The following is a 21,668-nucleotide window of genomic DNA, read 5'->3' on the forward strand; positions in this document are numbered from 1 at the left end:
CTTGGTCACCTGGTTAATGGATGGAACCTTCCCTCACACAGCCCCTTCCTCAGGTTCTTTTTTTTTTTTTTTTTTTTTGTGGTTTTTGGGTCACACCCGGCAGTGCTCAGGGTTACTCCTGGCTCCATGCTCAGAAATTGCTCCTGGCAGGCACGGGGGACCATATGGGACGCTGGGATTCGAACCGATGACCTCTTGCATGAAAGGCAAACGCCTTACCTCCATGCTATCTCTCCAGCCCCTTCCTCAGGTTCTTACTCGGGTCACCCTACTGCTGCCCTCACTCTCCTTCTCTTGTCCTCCCTCCCAGGGCCGAGTGTCTACAACGAGGTGTCTCCCCGTCCAAAGCTCATGGCCTGGGCTCCAACCTGGTCACTGAGGTCCGTGTCTACAACTGGTTTGCTAACCGCAGGAAGGAGGAGGCCTTCCGGCAGAAGCTGGCCATGGATGCCTATAGCTCCAACCAGACACACAGCCTGAACCCCTTGCTTTCCCATGGCTCCCCTCACCACCAGCCCAGTACCTCTCCTCCAAACAAGCTTTCAGGTAAGACAGGCTGCTGCCTCTCCTGCTCAGCAGTACCCCTTCTGTTCTCTGGGAGTCTTGGCTGGAATTGTCAGAGGTGGAAATGCTTTGGAAGAATTCAATGACTAGTCTGCTGTGACTAGGAGATGCTTGTGTAAAATAATTTGTGACTATGATTTTCCATAGACTATTTCCACCAAGTCCCTGCTCTGTACCATCTAGGGAATCATAGCCTTCTCTGGTTCTCTCTTCTCCCTTTGTAACAACTTACTTCCTGGGGCAGTACCACCTGGGATTTGATGGAGGAGGTAGACAGAGACTGAGGGAGCCTCTCATCCCTTGGAAAGAACAACCTATTAGGAGGAATCTCTGCCTGTTAGCATTTGCCCTCTGCCGGGTTAGAGGCATGATTTCGCATATTGGCAGTAAGGAGTTGAATATATGTGGTATAGGAAAGTGAGGAGTTGAGTACCTGTTGTGCGTGACCACACGTGGCTGAGACTCTCCCTTGGCGGTGGAGTGGGATTTATTTGGGCAGAGTTCTGAGTCTTCATGGGGAGAAAGAACTCTTTTGTGTTAGGCAGAGGTAAGGGAGTCCCTTTTCTCTAGGAATTCGCAGGATGGCTGAGCAAACTGAGCTGGCTTCATTGCCCATGCAGACACCTGGGTGGCACATCCTCCACATGCTCCTGGCCAGAGCTTGCCAAAGGACAAGGAACTGGGTACATAGCTCAGGGGCAGGAGTGCATGCCTTACAGGCACAAGACTCTGATTCCATCCCAGGCACCACCCACCCCACTGCACCCCAGAGCTCCATTGAGTGTGGTCCAGGTATCCCCCAAACACCACAGATCACTGGGTATGAACAGCACAGCATCACCAGGCATGAGCATTGAACCACCAAGTCCATTATATTCCATGATAATCACCACTCGTTGATTATCATGGAGTATAGACACTTTGAGCACTGTTCGGAAACCCCTAAATTTCCCCTCAAATAAATCAATATTAAAAAAAACACACACACAAAAAAAATCAATACAAAAAGAGTCTGAAAAATGCTTTTAAATTTTAAAATGGCTAGTGATGCTTCCTCGGGGGTGGTTCTAAACCCTGTTATACCCCTTGCCTGCTGTCAGCCTTTGGAAGTGATGTTGCAGTGTTGGGGAGAGAGAGAGACTTAGAGCACCCTGTCATGAAGCTTGAATCCTTACTCTGTGTTCCCCTAGCAGAGCTCTTTTGGGGTTTCAGGGAGCATAGTCATGTGGGGCATGAAGGCTAGACCAGGGCTGGGAGCCTCTGTGGGTCATGCCCCATGGAAGGTAAGTGCTCTGTCACTGAAGAGAAAGTTGGGGTCAAGAAGCTGCCAATGGGGCCGTAGAGATAGCATGGAGGTAAGGCATTTGCCTTGCATGCAGAAGGACGGTGATTCAAATCCCGGCATCCCATATGGTCCCCCGACCCTACTGGGGGCGATTTCTGAGTGTAGAGCCAGAAGTGGCCCCTGAGCGCTGCCGAGTGTGACCACCCCCCCCCCCCCGAAAAAAAGAAGCTGCCAATGGGCCAGAGAGATAGAACAGCCCTTAGGGCGTTTGCCTTGCAAAAGTTGATCAGGATTGAATCTCCAGCATCCCATATGGTACCACGAGTCTTCCAGGAGGAATTTCTGAGCATAGAGCCAGGAGCAAACCCTGAGCACAGCTGGGTGTGACCCTTCCCCCCCACCAAAAAAAAAGAAGACGACGAAGAAGAAGCTGCCAGTGCATCGCGGGTTTGATCGCAGAGTAACCTCATCATTTTCTAAATATTTGAAGTGGGCTTCAGCCCAAGCTTGTGGTCTGTGCTGACCAGGACAGGGGTTTTGCCACCCGCCAGCAGTGACCCGTGGAGAGGGAGGGGAGCTGCGGGCGTGGCTGTGGCAAGAGGCATTATGGAGGAGACAATGGCCATTGTGTGGGGACCTGTGATCTCCACACCAAAGTCAGGGAGCCTGCAAGCCAAACAAAGACCCAGCAGCTTTCTGACAAGCTGGGGTTGTGGTGAGGTCACCACAGGGTCGTTAGCTGAGGCAGTCTGTGTTCTGACGGGAGACCCAGGGTCAGGAGCAGGTACTGGTGGTTGGTGGGCAAGGTTGTCCAGAGATCCTCTCTCTGCTTTACTCAGTCTGGTGAGTGGATTCTATGGGGGCATCCCAGGAATCTTGACCTTTAAAAAGAAATTATAGGGAAGCCAGAGTGATAGCACAGCGGTAGGACATTTGCCTTGCACACAGCCAATCCAGGACGGAAGGTGGTTCGAATCCCGGCGTCCCATATGGTCCCCCAAGCCAGGAGCGATTTCTGAGCACATAGCCAGGACTAACCCCTGAGTGTTACTCGGTGTGCCCCCCCCCAAAATAATATAGAAGTTGGGGCATTAATACAGAAGGTAGGGCGTTTACTTTGCATAATAAGGATAACCTGGGTTCAATTTTGGGCATCCCACATTGTTCTCTGAACCTGCCAGCAGTGATCCCTAAATGCAGGGATAGGAATAAGCTTTCAGCACTTCTGAAACACACTTCTGGGTGTGGTCCCCAAACAAAACATAACAAAATTTTAAAAAATTATAGAATATGGTTAGAAATGAAGGGTTGGGGGCCGATTAGGTGGCTCTAGAGGTAAGGTGTCTGCCTTGCAAGCGCTAGTCAAGGAGGGACCATGGTTCGATTCCCCGGCGTCCCATATGCTCCCCCCAAGCCAGGGGCAATTTCTGAGCGCTTAGCCAGGAGTAACCCCTGAGCATCAAACGGGTGTGGCCAAAAAGAAAAAAAAACATAAAACAGAAGTGAAGGGTTGAAGAAGAGGGTAAAATGGCCAAGAAAGATGTCCTAAAAGCTTCACATTAATTAGAGGCAGAAGAGCAGAAGAAGGAGCAGGTCTTGGTGTCCCTTCTCTGTTTCCATGTGACACAGATATGCAATTACTGAGCACTTTTATGCACAAACACACACACACACACACACACCAATGTATGCTAGTGGGAAGTAAGACATACCTCTACCATCTAAAGTCATCGACCCCTGGGTAGAGCCTCCAGAACTAGCTGGATTTCAGGTTATCTTTGGGCCATGTGCATCCTTCTAGGGCAGTGCTTCTCAATTATTTTCGTCATGCCCCCTAGGAAGAAGAAAACATTTTTTGTGGCCCCCCCGCATGACTGTAAATAGTATCTTTATTTAAAAATTACTTTAATCTGCAAAACAAAAATATATAAAAATAATTTGAGCTGATTTTTTAATCAGAGGTGACGTCTGGATCAATAGCTACAATGAGCACGTTTTGCAATGCAGAGTTTTTTGAAGCAGAGTTTGAAGCAGGACACAGCGACTCTGAGTACCAGAGACATACAGAGACATAAACACGGGGCTTAGCTTGTTATTACAGTGTTTGCCGAAGTCAAATGCGCCCCCCCCTTTAAGGAGCCTCGAGCCTTCCTATTTGAGAACCACGGTGATGGCTACTTATGGAGTAATAATACAGACTACTCTAAGTTTTCACAGACTGTCTTAATTTGTCACTCAAGACTCATCAGAATACTTTGTTCTTTTTCATGACTGGGTTTTGTTCACTTGTTTGCTTTTGGCTTGGAGGCTGTACGTGATAGTCGCCTTAGAGGCTACTCCAGGCTCTGTGCTCTCGGATTGCTCTTAGTGGTGCTGGGGGAGGTGGAGAATGCAGTGCTAGGAATTGAACAGGTTTCCCACATGCAAAGTATATACTCCAGATCAATGAACTATTTCTCTAGCCCTAAGGCTGAGTTTTTCATCTCAGCTCTCACCAGCTAGCTGGATTCCCATTCCCGCTACAATTCATCCACCTCCTGGTCAGAATCTGTGTTTCCTCTCTGTGAGATGCAGAAGTAATATCTACTTCATAAGGTGCACATGAATCTAAATATATGAATGTGTCCTGCTCTCTTTCCTAATCAATTGCAGTTATCTCCTTCATTCTCTCTATATTGCATGGGCATAAGCAAGTGGCAGTAGAATAAAGGCTGGGCAGCAGATTCTGCTTTCTTTTATGTCACACAAGAGCTTTGTTCCTAAGAGGCAGTAAAATGTGTCCTGGCCACAGACTAGAAGCAAAGGCGGCTAGTGCTTTGGGTGTACCTGAAGATCAGAGTGGGTGGCCACAGCTCTTTGAGGGGCTCTGGGAAGGCCCCTGGATTTCAGCACACAGCAGATTGGAGCGTCCCTTAAGACAAGCTTCTGTTGGGAGAGCCATTCTGATGCCAACTCAGTTGCTACTTCTAACCAAGTCCCAAATATCCCTGAGTTCAGGAAGAGAAAAATGTATGTGGGACCTAAAGAGGCTGCAGCCTTCACAATCAGCCCAGTAACTCCATGGAAGAGCTTGGGGAAGAATCCACATTCCTCACAAATCCCTAGATAGCAGGAAGGCAGACAGACCTTAAACCATCTCACACTGCAATGAGGATAGGAGACAGGGTTCACGAATGCTAAGGCAGAAATAAGTCATCATTTATGATAAGAACATTTTCATAGGGGCTAGAGAGCTACTACAGTAGGTAACATGCTTGTCTTGAAGACAGCAGCCTCATTTTTATCCATGGCACTGGGATAAGTAACCTGGGTGTGACCCCTAAGCACAAAGCTGGTAACAGCCCCAGAACAATACTGGGCATGGTTTATCCTCCTAAAAAAAACAGCTGTTTCTCAGTCTTCCTATGGCAATCTGATAAGGTTAGAAGTGTGATGTCTAATAAAAAAGAGAGAGAGAAAAGAGAGAGAAAGAGAAAGAAATAGGAAGAGTGAAGAATGAGAAAAAGGAGGGAGGGAAGGAGGGAAAGAAGGAAGGAGGGAGAGAAGGAAGAGAAGAAAGAAGGAAGAAAGGAACAAAGGAACAAACAAAGGAATGAACGAAAAAAGGAAGGAAGGAAAGAGGGAGGGAGGGAAGGAAGGAATGAAGTTCTTAAATAACGTCTGTTATAAAACAGCAGCAGCATCCATTGTGTGCTAAGTACAGTAACTTTTTCACAGACTGGCAGTGCTTGCAAACCACTGTCTTCCTCACAAACCTGTCCCTTGAGTCCCTTGTCTTCCCGGAGAGGTATGCACCCCTTCCTCTGCAGGTCCCCCTCATTCTCAGTCACACTCAGTGTGCTGTGGCCCACTTGCCCATGATGACCACGGGGTGACCCTGTGCCTGGAATGTCCGGCACAATAGGAGGGGCAGGAGGAGCGCTTTGCTTCTGTCAGCGGCTGATTGGTTACAAGGTGCCCAACAAACCCACTGTCAGCAAAATCAGCTGTTTCCAGCGTGGCCCCTCCTGGCTTTACAATCATACACCAGCATGCAGCCTTGGGTTGTCATGGCTTTGTCTGCCTTATGCATGCTTAATTGACAATTAAGTTGGGGCTTTGAACCAGCCTGACTGCGGCTGATGGGCCTTCATCTTTCCAGGGAGTATCACAGGGGCACCCTTTGTGTGCTCTTCTTGGGGGCCTAAAGTTACTGTAGCAGGCTGCAAGCAGCCATTTATCTTCAGCCGGGAAGGCCTTTATCTGCACCTCCACCCCCACCCCATTCCACCTCTCAGGCCCTGTGACAGCCCTTTCTGAGGCCATTGAGCAAGCCCGGAGTGATGGCCTCTACCTTTATTTTGGAACAAAATCAAGAGAAAGGCCCCCAAAGGTCAAAGATCAGGATCTTGGCAAGGCAAAAGGCAGGTTGGAGATGGGCTCTAGTATTGATTGGTGCTACGAGGAGCAGGAAGTTGGCATGGATGGGGAGTTTGACTGCAGGATCTGTGTGGCCTTACTCACCCTGGTATCATTAGTACTTGCCTCCTGACAAGTCACCTGGCTGCCTCATCACATCCATGAGGGTGTGTGGGCCCTAATAGCCTTCAATCATCTTCTGTCACTACCCACTCTTGTATCATCCACCAATAAAAATGAAGATGGGGGAGCTTGTGGGGACAAAGCCACACTTTTCTCTAGAGGACCTTTCTTTTGGTGGCTGTTGACTTCTCCTTGTCTTTGAATCCCATTTTCTGCTTCCAGTCATCCAGTGGACTAGAGTTCTACAGAGCCAATCAAAACTTAAAATCTAAAGCTTCTGTTTCAGCGTCAGAGCAATAGTACAGCAAGTATGGCATTTGCCATGCATGCGGCCAAACCAGTTCAATTCTCAGTAGCTCATATGGTCCCCTGAGCACTGCCAGGAGTAGCTCTTGAGTGTAGAGCCAAAAGTAACCCCTGAGCATTGCTGAGTGTGACCCAAAAACAAAACAGAACAACTTTAAAAAATTCCTTGCCTCTCCTCATCTCCTTTCACATCTCCTCCCCTGCAGGATTTGAACCTGGTGCTTCAGACAAAGGAAACTCTAGGTCAGGAGATGTGGGTTGCTACCCCTGTCTGCCAGGTGCTAAAATTCATAGGACTAAAGGAAAGTGGCCTGGGACAAGGTAGTGATGAAATGAGGACAATCTTAACAGCAGTGCTTCTTGGAGACTGGGCCCCAGTCTCAGCACCTCCTGCACCCACTATGTCCTTTCATCCTAACCAGGCCTTGCAGTATGTACTAGCAGGCAGCCTTTATAGTCAAGGAAAGGGTGATGTTTTGAATGCTAGGCATTTATTTGCTCAAGTTCATATAGTTAGTGGCTAAGCCAGATTTTGTGTTCTAAGACTCCATCATTATCTTTTTATGTGATGGCAAAGAGTTTTTTTTTAGACTTGAGAACTAGCATGCACATGCGCACACCCACACACATTCACTCACCACATTACACCTATCTCCTGGTTTCTTATCATGCATCTTTTCTGCTCCCCTCTGAATAACTAAGAGGGCTTGAGAGAGCATGGCCAACGTGGGGGCGGGGTCCCCCAGTTTTTCTAGTTTACAACTCCCACAAATGTTGCACACAACCTAAGGGAATTCTCTGACCGCCCAGAAAGAAAATGAAAGCCCCTCTTTCACCACTCCACCCTATCTGGGTGGGGATTTGAACTGCCCTTGAAGCCAGCTCTGTCTGGGGCACTAAATGCCTTAACAACTTAATGGGGATGGGAAGACTGTGGGCACCTCAACCTGGCCTCTGCAGCTCCGCAAAGTCCCGCCTCAAGCCTCACCCAGCCCCAGCAAGGGGGTGGGATTCAGAGGGTGGTTAAGAATGTGGGGCCTGAGCGGTGGCGCAGAGCATAAGTCTTGCGTGCGCTAGCCTAGGACAGACAGCAGTTCAATCCCCCAGCGTCCCATATGGTCCTCCAAGCCAGGAGGGATTTCTGAGCACATAGCCAGGAGTAACCCCTGAGCATCACTGTGCGTGGCCCAAAAACCAACCAAACAAACAAACATAAACGAATGTATGCAACTTCATAACAAAGCTCCCAAAGTAAAATGATACCTAGGTATCTTTTTTTTTTTCCTCTTAGGTAGCGGTTTATCAAAAGGGGGTAGGGCACAAAACCTGTCTCAGAACATCCGTATTTTAGGAAGCTCTTTAATATTGACGGCTGGATCTGTGAGGACAGCATTCCCAGGTCCCCCACCTTTATCCCACTGCCATCTTATCTATTGAATTTGAAGGTCATTTTATCTTGTGGGTACCACCCCATTGACTGCCACTAGATTGGGAAAGACAATCGGGACATTAAGGGGCAGGTCTTCAAAGCATTCTGCTACCTGACCACCCTCTGATAGTAGTTGGACCCTGGTCTGCATACAAAGAACCCCACCACAGGGTCAGTGGGGCTTGGAGCCACTACACAAAGGGTCCTGCAGATACTGGAGCCCTATCACTGTAGGCAGCCCTATTGGCCAAGCCTAATCCCTCTGAAGGATCCTAAGAGGATTCGAGGACTCCAGGCTGCCTGGAGTCTGCTCTAAGGAGGAAGGAAGCACATCGCCCCAACCAGCAACCTAGGAGTCAAGTGCCCTTGAGACCTATTTGTTGAAGGCAATTTCTTGAGAACTGTAAAGAACTAAGAGAGAAGCAGGTGCAGAGAGAAGCAGACACCTGTGCACAGGTCTTTAAAACAAATGTCTAATGAGAAGACACCAGATAGGCCCTTCTGCAGAGAGAGACAAATAGACAGATAGACAGACAGAGACAGAGAGAGATAGTTATGAAGAAAGAATTAAACTATATATTTTTTTGTTTGTTTCTTTTTTTCCCAGCCAGTGTTCAGGGGTTACTCCTGGTTCTGGGCTTAGAAATCACTTCTGTCAGGTTGGGGGGAAGGGGAAACATATGGGATGCTGGGAATTAAACCCAGGTCAGAAGCATTCAAGGCAAATTCCTACCCTCTATGCTATTACCCCAGCCCCTGAAACTATATCTTAACAAGGGGTGAACTTTAATATAGATAAAGTTAGAGATGTGTCTCAAGTGGTAAAGGACATCCCTTGCTTGTGGAAAGCCTGGGAGTGGCCCCCCAAGAAACAGACAAACAAAATAAAACTTCTCTAGGAAAACTGGAGAGATAGAACAGTGAATAGGGTACTTGCTTTTCACACGCCCAATCTAGTTTCAATTCCTGGTACCCTACACAGTCTCCCCAGCACTGCTAGAATAAATTCCTGAGTGCAGAGCCAGTAGTAATCCCTCAGAATCACTGGGCGTGACCCAAAACAAAAACAAATAACCTCTCTTCCATAATCCTGAGGTTTCTGCACTGTCTCTAAAGTTTTACCCTTTCTGTAAAGACAAAACTAGTAGATATTTGGGACTTTTTGAACCATCCTGAAGCATAAGCAGTGTGGATTGTATGTTCACAAATGAGCCTGGCTGTTTGCAACAAACACTTTTTGTATAAAGTTTGAATCTTGTAAAATTGTCACCTATTATCAAATTTCCCTGGTTTTGATTTTTGTTTGTTTTTGTTTGTTTGTTTTGTTTGGGGGGGTCACACCCAGCAGCACTCAGGGGTAACTTCTGGCTATATGCTCAGAAATCGCTCCTGGCAGGCTTGGGGGACCATATGGGATGCCAGGATTTGAACCATCGTCCTTCTGCATCTAAGGCAAACGCCTTACCGCTGTACTATCTCTCGGCCCCTGGTTTTGATTTTTTTTTCTTTCTTTCCCATCCTCTTAACAATGGCTGAGAAATAGAATACTCTTTGAGCTTCCTCAGAAGCCAGAGAGAGTCTCCTTTGGCCTGCATGCCAAGTTTGTTTCCATCAGGTTGCTTCTCCAGTTACATGCCTATGATAGTGGTTCTTAAAACTTGAGCTTTGTAACCTGACAATGAACTGGGGAGCTGCTTCAAACTCCAATGTCCAGACCCTTTCTTGGGATCTCAGTAAGGTGGCTCCCACCATCATTGATTTTTAAATTTTGCAATGACCTTGTATTGGTGGCAAGTTTGAGAACCAGCTCCAAAACAGAGCCTCTCAATTGGCAAATCTGGGTTTCTGCATGTATAACAAGTTTCCAGATGCTATTGAGGAAATGAGGATAAATTGTCTCCCTAGAGATCTACCCAATTAGCAATAAATATTTTTTATTTTATTACCATAAAATAATGTGATAGTATAGTATAGTATAATATAGTATAGTATACTGAAAGTATAGTGGATAGGGTTTTTGCCTTGCACTTGGCCTACCCAGGTCTGATCTCTGGCATCCCATATAATCCCCTGAGCACTGCCAAGAGTAATCCCTGACCCAAGATTCCAGAGGCAGGAATAACTCCTGAGCATAGACAGGTGTGTCCCCTCCAAAATTTTATTATAGGCATTGTATTTATAATACCATTACGATAAGGTTTCATTCATAACACAACCCTCACAGCGCCTTCCCCCATACCCTCCACCATTGCCTAGTGTTTCCCCTCCTCCTAATTTCCTATCTCTCCTGGAGGGAAGCTTCCTACAGAAGATTAGTTCTTGGTTTCTGTTACCTTTGGACATTTGTTATACCCCTATCATATTTCTTTAGTAGATGAGAGAGCAGGTATAATAAATTATTTTAAGTTTGTCCCTTTCTTCTGACTAATGTCACTTTGCATATTTTCATATTTATTTCATGTAGCAGTAAATTGCACGATTTCATTTTTTCTTATAGCTGAGTAGTAGTCCACTGTGTATATGTACCATAGTTTCTTCATCCACTCATCTGTTCTTGGACATATAGGTTGCTTTCAGCTTTTGGCTATTGTGAACAGTGCTGCTATGAACATACAAGTGCAAATGTTTTTTCTAAATAAATATTTTGAGCTATTGGGGGAGACACCAAAAAGAAGAAATCAATTAGTGCTCTTTATCTACCAACCACCCTTTGTAGAAGCTCTAAAGCTGTATAGCTCAAGAGCTAAGACAATACAAAATGGTTTTCAACCTCAACACTGACTCCACCAAAGAATTTCTGGGGAAATACTCTCACAAATCCAGTGTAGCAAGAAAATCCTAAGATTGGAGACAGTTCTAAATTCCAAACCTTTCATGGCCATCTATTAGCTGTATATAGCTGACTTTCCCAAGTCTTTGGGATCTCTGAGCCTCAATCTCTCAATGTGTAAAGTGGGTTCAACCTCAACACTGACTCCACGGAAGAATCTCTGGGGGAAATGCTTTTACAAATCCATTGTAGTAGAAAATCCTAGGATTGAAGACAGTTCTAAATTCCAAACTTTCCGTGGCCATCTATTAGCTGTATGACTTTGGGCAAATCGTTGGGATCTCTCAATGTGTAAAGTGGGGGTAGTCACTCATGCCAATGCTGGAAGGAATAAATGAGATGATATATTTTTAAGCATCCTAGAAAGAGAGGGCTCACGAGTGACAGTTAATTCCATTCTTTGCAGAATCTGGGCATTGCATTTTGTTTTGTTTCCTTCTAGATCTCTTGTAGATTGCTTTCAATCCTGGTTTCTAGAAAATTTTAGTATTTCTAACATCTAATATTTGTAGCAAAGTCAGACTGATTTCTTTTTTTTGGGGGGGGGGTTGGTTTTTGGGTCACACCCGGCAGCTCTCAGGGGTTACTCCTGGCTCTATGCTCAGAAATCACTCCTGGCAGGCTTGGGGGACCATATTGTACCAGACTGGGGAGTTGGTAATTTTTCTCTCCTTGCAGAAATCTGCCCTGTGTCCTGGATAAGACATTTTTATTAGCAGCCCAGGGCCATAGGGCACTTAGTACATCTACACTAAAAAAAGAGATGGACAGAAGTAACAGTACAGCTGATAGGGTGCTTGCCTTGCACATGGTCTCCCGAGCACCCCATATGGTTTTCTGTCTGCCAGAAGTCATCCTTGAGCTCAGAGCCAGGAGTAAACCCCAAGCACTGTCAGGTATGGCCAAAATAAACAAACAAAAAAAATAGGAGAGAAGGCTGAGGAGTCTAGTCAGGGTAAGGGGCAGGGGTTCAGTGTGGCAAGAGGTCAGATTTATACTATGATCCTAAATTCCTTGTACCTAATAGGGCATTTCCCCCTTTAATAAAAGAAGACAGTAGTATCTTACTTGTTGAAAATTAGCCCTGGACATGTACCCACTAGATGGATGCTGTGCTTTCTTGTTTGCAGTCTTATCCAGGAAACTTTATGGCTTTTTTTTCTTCAGGAGGATCATCACCTGACATTTAATGAGTCCCCTAAGAAATTCTACAACCACAAGCCTAGAAAGTTGCAGGTCATTCTTTGTCAAGTCCCACTTAGAAGGGCATATCTGGATACAAGTGAGGGCTTGAATTGTGATTTTGTCACCCTGGCAGTGTGACCTCAAACAAGTGACCTAGACTCTTTGGCCCACAGTTTCTTTCCTAAGATCATAGGACTCACAAAGATTGGATAGGGCATTTGCTTTACAGCCAAACCTGGTTTAGTCCCCAGCACCACATATAGTTCCCCTTGCCTCATCGGGAGTGATCCCTGAGTGCCAAGCAGGTGTGACTCAAAAGCCAAAAAAATAAAATAAGGATTGATCCGTAGGACTGTTGTGTGATATAAATGCAAAACCACATTATGTGCCAACCAGAGTCTTACAAGGAAGATTCTTAGTTTGATTCAGGAACTTTCAGTGTTCTGAGAAAGAGGAAGAACTTTGGATCTTCCTGGGCTATTGACCAGGGTGTGGTGCTGCATTTTTACCCTTTTCATGAGCTCCGCTCTTCATTTAAGACATCAGAAACAAAGATCGATCTGTGCTTCTCAAATCTTCTCAGGCTGTATCCAAGGATTCTGGGCAGATCACAAGGTTATATGTTATATGTATAATATTAAATATATAAGGTTGCATATAAAATTATCATTATTAAATGATAAATCCCTTTTTTTAAGGGCATGGGACCAGAGTGATAGTACAGCTGGTGGGACATTTGCCTTGCACACTGCTGATCCAGGTTCAATCTCTGGCATCCCATATTGAACCTGACTCTGTCAGGAGTAATTTCTGAGCATAGAACCAGGAGTAACCCCTGAGAACTGCCGGGTGTGCCCCACCCAAAGTAAATTAAAAAATAAAATTAAATTTAAAAAAAAGGCAAATATATCTTTGATTCTCACACACATTCTTTGGAATTAGAATTTGAGACCCTTTGGAATTTGAGTTCCAAAGTAGTTGATGACCACCATGGTGGCCCATGGCTAAACTAAGAGAGGGAGAATCCTGGGGTAAGGGTTCAGGAGACTTGAACCTCGATTTGCTCAAGGATGACCTTGGACAAATCATTTAACATCTCTTGGTTTCTAGCAAGTGAGGGTGTGACCTTTTGGATCAGGCAGTTTCTTATCTGGAGATGCTTTAAGTGTCCCATTGAGGGAGCCAGGACTTTGCCACTTGGAGAAGCAGTGTGTGGGGAGAAAAGGGGCTGGCCATTGTGATTGTTTATTGTTTAACTCATCATCTGTCTCTCTCTTCCCTCAATCGCTCCCTCTGTCCCTTGCTCCTTCCTCTCTATGTCAGAAACTGTGTCTGTTAGAAACTTCCACCTTTATTAGGGATCATTAGAGCTTTACAACTCTCCATATATTGGGTGCGGCCAGTCACAATAAACAGATTTATAATGGGTATAAATGAAACACCTATAACTGCTAGGGGTTAACACTTTCAGGGCCTTTGAGTGGCAGACTGCATGCCCATGCTTCTGGCCTCCCTCACTGCAGGGTGCCTCTTCCTGCCTGGCACCTGTTAAACCGGGCTGGTCAGTAAGGGTGAAAATCTTCTGAACAGTTCCTCCCATGGTCTTAGCATTGATTTGAAGAATATGCATAAGATAAGCATCTCATTTGTTTGGGGGATGGTGGTGGGCAACACCCTGTGGTACTTTGGAGTTTCCCTGGCTCTGTGCTCAGGGATTACTTCTAGTAGTACACAGGGTACTATTTGTGGTGTTGGAGGTCAAATAGTTCAGCAAAAGCTAGGCAAGTACTTTAACCCCTGTGCTATCTCTCTAGCCTTTGCACAATTAGTTCATTTTAAGATTTTTTTTCCAGAAACACAAGTGATCTTCAAAAAGCTATGCATATATTCTGAGTGGTAGAACTGTGGACTGTTTTGATGTCTAAACGCCAATAAATTTTCTTTCACCGCTGTGTCTCCTGACCTGGCACAAGGGAAGCATCACACATATTTGTCCATGAAAATATTGTAGAGGACTTTTTGTCCAAAAGCTAAATCTCTAAATTCCCACTGTTCTGTTTTAGACACTGGGTATTGAATTAGTTTCACTTTAAAAAGCATATGATTATTTACAGAGTCTTTCTCTTTCTAGAAATAATATCACTAACTTCTCCTTCATTTATGTTGCTTAACTTACAACTCAACAATAAATGCTACCAGGAAGTTTTCAAAGAAAATATAATCATTATTTCTTTCTAAAGCTCTACTAGTTGGTTTAATAGTTTACTGAATTCATTTTTTTTTTTTATGATTTCTTACCAGCATCCCTTAGGCAAGAAAAGAACAAGAACTACCACTCTGCCTTAGAGTCTAGTAAGCAAGCTGAGGTCTAGGGAAAAAAACAGACTCAATGTACCTGGGAAGTCTGGTTCTTGAAGAGTCCCTGAGCACTTTGCTGCTGCTTTTGGTTAGTGAAGGTCAGCAGTCAAATATCTTGCAAGGTCTCAGCACCTGACACATGTTGTTACTTGGGACCAACATCCAGGAACCTGGGTGATTGGTGGCTGTCTGTCATGATGATGATGATGATCATGATGGATGAGAGTGATGAAGAATCAGTGTCTGGCCTCTGATACTTGTCAGGTCTCAAAGCACCTTCTCCATGGATCTCACTTGCTCTCATAGGTCACTGTGGAAAGTGTATTTATAAGGCAGTTTTATTAGACCTATTGGGGACAATGCAGATGTCTGTTTATGGGCCCTTCCTTTTGTGGGGACACCCAGTGGCTCAGTTGGTTGATGGCTTTATAGCCCAGGCCCTTAGGAGCATCACCTTTCTCCTCTCATTCTCCTAGTCTGCCAACCCTCGAGGCCTTTGTTGCAGCCACATTCCCCCTGCCCGCAAAGGCAGCCTCTCAGAAAAGAGACCCCAGGAGCCAGACCGCAGTGGGGCTCTGTCTGTCCTGGAGCTATGGACAACCACTATTAAATCTTCTTGGTTTTGCCCCAAATTCCCACCCAGATTACCAAAGTAAGTCCTTATTCATGGATCTTCTTTACCCCCAATCAACCCAATGATTCTCAAACTGGGATCAAGTATGGTGATTCTAAACTGGAGCTTCCTATCTGCAGCCCAAACCTTTACAAATGAGCAGCTTCTAAAAGTCTGATGGCACTTTCATTACAGTACTAATCTGCCCCCTTAAAGCACTCCAAGTCCATGCTTAGGCCTCAGGAAGTATAGAATGGGAGACCCTCTCAAATGCATTCATTGGCTATTTTTGTATTCAAGAATGCCCCAGACCCCACTCCTCCCACTCCTCAGCCTCACATACTCTTGTCTTCAGGCATGGAATGACATACATGAGTCAAGACTGGGTCTTTATTTTGATGATATTTTCTTCCTCTCTTTCCCTTTCTTCCTTCTTAAAAGTGTATACCTATCCCCAATGTCAGCAAAATCAGATTTAGGGGATAAATATCCCTGTCTCATCTCCACCACTGCACTCAACTGCCCAAATGTGAATGCAGTGCAGAAGCTAGGGTCAAAGGCAAAGTAAGGTCATTGGTGCATTATGGACTCATTCTAAAGATACCCACTGAGGACCTTACAACTCCTGACTCTCCATGCAGTGCTAAAGGGTCCATGTGAGTGGCAGACAAGGTCCTACACTTGCCTGGCAAGGCGTATGGTCAAGAAAACCTATAAACAAGCAAAAACATTTCATAATGACATGGTCATGCTGAAAAACTACATCTATCAACATGGGGCTTTTTTTGTGGGGGAGGGTATGAAGAGGTCTTGGCTTTAGATATCACTGACTTACTGGGAGACCCAGTGCAAGTTGTACAGAAACCCACCTCTGCATGCCTCAGTATTCTCTATTTAGTGGGTATCTATGGCATTGTGAGAAGTAAAGTGTCAAGTGCTCATGTGAAGGCAGTTGTGTTGGGTGATGCTCAGGGCATAGTCTCTGTGATTGAGCAGAAATTGGGTTCCAAAAAAGAGCATGTGAGATGCCCCAGGTGACCCTGGTAGGGAGGAAGAGCGAAAGTTCTGCTGCCCTCTGCCTGCTCACATCTATGGTTTTCCCAGAGGCCCAGGTACCTTGCCTTCTAGTCTCAGTCCAGATGTTTTTGACGGAAGGATTTTTTTTTTTCGTGGTCACATTTACTTTGATTTTTATAAGAAAACCAGTTTGTGGGCTTCCCTTAAGTATCACTCAACTTTCACTCCTTGAGTTCAAGAATGTTTACCGTCCCTGCAGACCTGTCTGTGTTTCTCCTCTTATGAATTGGGCTCCTAATTCAGCCACCTTCAGCAGTAAAGGATCTGGAATAGAAAGCAGCCCAGTGTTTAAATTGCTTTCATCTTGCATCAACTTTTTCCTCCCAGGGTTTCAGATTTATTATCTCCTGAACTCTGTGCAAACATTAATCGTGTTCCCATAGAGGACTAGCCATAGTCCTGGGTGGCCAATGAGAAACTGAGGCAGCAATGCTAACTCCTGGGAAAGCCTCCAAATCTGAAATTTATAGTTTCAAGCTGGGGAAAATCATTCATATTCTCTTGTCCAAAAGGAGGGTTTCCTAAGATTGAGAGATAGGACAGGAGGAAATGGCACTTGTCTTACACATGGCTGAACCCCAACATCACCAGGAGTGATCCCTGAAAACAGAATCAGAAATAAGCCCTGAGCACTGCTAGGTATGGCTTTCCCCCCCCCCCCAAAAAAAAAAACTCTCTCTCTCACACACACACACACACACACACACACACACATCACAAAGGTTTCTGCTTTTGTCTTCAAGCATGTGACACCTCTCTGAAAAAATGATTCTGTAAAAAGGCTTCTCAAAGATATAGTCCTGGGTCACTTGGGACCAATTCCTCCTAGTCCATACATCACCCTCTGCTTTGACTTTAAAAACAAAGACAGGCCCATGCAGCCTTAAGTGAGGATGATGGCCTAGGTGGTTTCCCTTGGGCAGTGTTTTTTTCTGCCAGTGCTAGTTTGCAGAGTCAGTTGGGTTGGGCTGTGCGCCGCATGAGGTTAGAAACACAGCGGAAGAATGTGTGTGACAGAGCCCTGGTCAGTTGAGTAATGTTTACTCTGTTGGTGGCGGGGACACTCACTGGGGCTGGCAGAAGGCCACCAGCCAGAGGAACATTCCTGCATTATCAGGGATGGGATATCGGTTTTGAAATGTCAGAGATGAAAGCCATCCCACCACATTCTAGGAGCAGCACACAGACCCCAGGAAAAGGTACCTCAGGCTCTAGTGCCAAAAGTAGGGGGGAGAAGCCTGACCAAGAAGCCCCAAATTCCCTCTGACTGAGCTTTTTCTAATGGACTCTGTTTATTCAGTATTTTCTCTTCCAGGAAAACCCAGGGCTTTATCTAGCATTATTTTATTCATTCATCACCCAGGCTTCTGAAGAAGGGAGATCTATATGTCCAGTTTACTTATTTATTAGGGAAGGGTGCTTCCCCAGCAGTGTACCGGGAACAGAGGACACTCCTAGTGACACAAAGCCTGGTAGTGTGAACCATACAATACTCAGGTCCAACAGCTCTAGGAGCTGCCAGGGCCACCCAAAAAACATTTGGCTGGTGTCCTTCAAGGCAGGAGACTGTGCAGGGACAGGAATTAAATTGGGGGCCTCAAGCAGGCAAAGCATGTGTTCCAACCATTTGAACTTTCTCCCCAGTCCTGTATGCCCATTCTTTTTTTTTTTTTTTTTTTTTTTTTTTGGTTTTTGGGCCACACGCTGTGGTGCTCAGGGGTTACTCCTGGCTGTCTGCTCAGAAATAACTCCTGGCAGGCACAGGGGACCATATGGGACACCAGGATTTGAACCAACCACCTTTGGTCCTGGATTGGCTGCTTGCAAAGCAAACACCACTGTGCTATCTCTCCGGGCCCCTGTATGCCCATTTTATAGGCAAAAATTCCAACTCAAAATTTGACTGACCACAAACCATAAGCAAGTCAGGACAGAGAGAAAGAGAATACAAGTTTAAAGTGCAAAACATTGGAGCGGGAGCAATAGTGTAGCTTGTAGAGTACTTGCTTTGCATGCAGGTTTAAATCCCTGCAACACACATGGCACCCTGAACCCTGTCAGGAATGATCCCTGAGTACAGAGGCAGAAGTAAGCCCTGAGTGCCCTGGTATGCTGGTATGATGAAAGAAAGAAGGAAGGGATAGAGGGGAGGGAGGGAGGCAGGGAAGAAGGAAGGAAGGAAGGAAGGAAGGAAGGAAGGAAGGAAGGAAGGAAGGAAGGAAGGAAGGAAGGAAGGAAGGAAGGAAGGAAGGAAGGAAGGAAGGAAGGAAGGAAGGAAGGAAGGAAGGGAGGGAGGGAGGGAGGGAGGAAGGGAGGGAAGGAGGGAGGAAGGAAGGAAGGAAGGAAGGAAGGAAGGAAGGAAGGAAGGAAGGAAGGAAGGAAGGAAGGGAGGGAGGGAGGGAGGGAGGGAGGGAGGGAGGGAGGAAGGAAGGAAGGAAGGAAGGAAGGAAGGAAGGAAGGAAGGAAGGGAGGGAGGAAGGGAGGGAGGGAGGGAGGGAGGGAGGGAGGGAGGGAGGGAGGGAGGGAGGGAGGGAGGAAGGAAGGAAGGGAAGGAAGGAAGGAAGGAAGGAAGGAAGGAAGGAAGGAAGGAAGGAAGGAAGGAAGGAAGGAAGGAAGGAAGGAAGGAAGGAAGGAAGGAAGGAAGGAAGGAAGGAAGGAAAGGTGAGTTCAAGACAGGATGGGGGGAGACCTGGAGAGAGAGCACAGTGAGTAGGGCATATGCCTTGCATACAGCTGACCCAGGTTAAATTCCTGAGGTCCCCTGAGCCAGGAGTAATCCCTAAGCTCCGTTTGGTGTGGCCAAAAACACAAACAAACAAAAAGATGGGATAGAGGGTAGCTCAAATGGGGAGTGCAGGCCTAGTAGTGTAATATTCTGAGTTTGATTTTAGACTTCCAGACTCTGGGTGCCTCCCAACACTGCTGGTGACCCTAGGCAATGAACCAGAGCACCAAATATTTACGCCCATCCTCCACACTGTGCTCAGAGCCCCCCACTTCAAACACCGACACTGTGTGGCCCCCATATAAAATTCCTTTGTTGATTAAAAAGTGCTGTGTCTAGGGGCTGGAGAGATAGCATGGAGGTAAGGCGTTTGCCTTTCATGCAGAAGGTCATCGGTTCGAATCCCAGCATCCCATATGGTCCCCCGTGCCTGCCAGGAGCAATTTCTGAGCATGGAGCCAGGAATAACTCCTGAGCACTGCCGGGTGTGACCCAAAAACCACAAAAAAAAAAAAAAAAAAAGTGCTGTGTCTAGAAACAGGTGCCCAGTTGATCTTTGGAATTGTGAACTTGGAGTCTCAGCTTATTGGAGTCCTTGGGAATCTGAGTTGGGGCAGTTTTTCAAAACCCCCATGGTTAATAACACCATGAGCAGTACCTCTCTAGGTCACTCCTATAAGCCAGTTGGGTCTGGCTTTGAACACAGGTGCACGGTCAGTTCTATAGAACTGAAACATGCATCATAAAAAACCACCAGAATTGCAAAGTCCAAGAATAAAAAAAATCACAGTGCTCATGGGTGAATGATGGAATTTAAGTCACAACACCCCCAAAAACTTCATCAGTGGCACATTTCATAAAGATAAGCATTAAATTAAAATAAAATTGGAGATTACAGGGAAGGGTTATGACTCTTGTCTTGCATGTGGCCAACTTAGAGTATGTTCTTGGCATTTCATATAGTCCTCCAAGCACCACCAGGAGTGATCCCTAAACAGAATCAAGAGAAAGCCCTAAACATTTCTGAGTGTGGCCCGAAAGACACCTCCCCCCAAGAAAGAACTGAATCAAAGTATGAGCAAAGTTTTATCCCAAATTATGTGGTTAGGAAATACATAAATACCTATGGCAATACATATGGTACTTAACTTTGAAAATGTCCTAATATTTTTTCTGTAAAAATAGACTTTAGAAGGATTGCAGCTTGCTAGTTAAAGGGAAGTAGTGGATAGAGTGTTATCTGAATGCAAGGGGAAAAATAGAGAGTTATAATTCCAGGTGCGGATGGTTGAGGCTTAGGATATGAACAGTGCACTAGGTTGCTAAAAGGTGTTTGAAAGGGGTGTGTGTGTGTGTGTGTGTGTGTGTGTGTGTGTGTGTTTGTGTGTGTGTGTGTGTGTGTGTATTGTATCTTTGTAGTGGCTCCATTTAACTAGTTACAGATTTCTGAATTCATGGCATGTTTTTTCAGTGTAAAATTCAGTTTACTCTAAAATATTCAATAGAATGTTGGATATATATCAATATCAATAGAATTGGACTGATCAATATCAATAGAATTGGACTGATCGGTACTTTCACTACAAACATACCCCCCCCCCAAAACGGACTTATTTTATTCTGCCAAAAATGATGTTCCCTCATTCTGGGGCAGGGACATTCAAAATCTGAGAGCTCACTCCTTCATTCAGCAAATATTGACAGTTCCTGGCACTCCACTAGGCTCTAAGGGTGCAATAATGAGTACACACCCGAATCTTCCTTTCAGATAGAGAGAAATTAATGTATCAACAGAGTATTTATAGCACAGCAAGTCCTTAAATAGCATCAGATCATTAATGGCATTTTGTTGGCAATAACACTAATGAGAGAGAAAAACACTTGCAGTCTAGATACATTGTCAATAGAGCTTGTACCTTCTCCTTGAATATAAATAGGTTTTTTTCTCCCCGGGCATTGCAATTTACCTCACCCCAAAGATGTATACATTAGATTCATTGACCTAACCTAGTTGTCTAACTCTTATTACTATGGGTCTGGATGAATGTAATCTGTCCAGGTGGGCTCCTGCCTTGTGTCCTGAGCTGCTAGAATAGGCTTCAGGTACCCATGTGGCCCTGAACTAAAATAAATGCAGTACAATGAATGAATGTATTCATGTGTACAAATTCTTGTTTTATTTTAAAAGCACTTGGGATTTATGTTGATTAGTTTGTTTGGCTTTTGTGACCTAAAATGTGCCAGAGGAATTTAGATCATTTATATCAACTAAGTCAAATTGGTTTCCTTACATCATGTGTAGCTTAAAGTGAATTTTCCAAGATATTTGGATAATGTTGAGTGAAAACTTGCTATATAGGTGACTAATTTTGCTTTGAGTTTCCACTGCATGCAAAATACATGCAAAGATGGAGTAGTTAGCAACTAGAAGGAATCAGGGAGTACTTCACAAATAAAGTGACACTTAAGTCTTTTTATAAGATGTTCAAAAAAAATAAAAGAAGAAAAGAAAAAAAAAGATGTGATATGGAGAAGGGAAAAAGCTTCCTAGGCAGAAGGATCCATATAAGCAAAGGCTCAGAGGCAAGTGTTCAACATTGTTGAACGGGGGGTAGTGAGAGACATTGCAGAAGGGCAGACTGGCATCAAAAAGGCACAAGTATGCCTTTATTAGATGTGGAGAATGTCCTGAGTCAAAAGGAACCTTTATTAGTTTCCAAATAGAATGAGTTAGCATGATTTTGCTTGACAAAGAAATGTCAAGCTTGGGGCTAG

The 21,668-nt window shown here is 45.2% G+C and overlaps 1 protein-coding gene across 1 annotated transcript in view; it reads left to right on the forward strand.

Moving 5' to 3' along the window:
• Nucleotides 1-21,668, forward strand: part of HNF1B (HNF1 homeobox B) — a 62,818-nt gene that overhangs the window by 14,283 nt on the left and 26,867 nt on the right. The window contains exon 4 of the mRNA XM_049790810.1: nucleotides 311-546. Within this exon, the coding sequence (XP_049646767.1) occupies nucleotides 311-546 (236 nt within the window). The remainder of the gene's footprint in view (nucleotides 1-310; nucleotides 547-21,668) is intronic.

The sequence above is a fragment of the Suncus etruscus genome, chromosome 1 (assembly GCF_024139225.1).
Source record: "Suncus etruscus isolate mSunEtr1 chromosome 1, mSunEtr1.pri.cur, whole genome shotgun sequence".
NCBI classification, from domain to species: Eukaryota; Metazoa; Chordata; class Mammalia; order Eulipotyphla; family Soricidae; genus Suncus; species Suncus etruscus.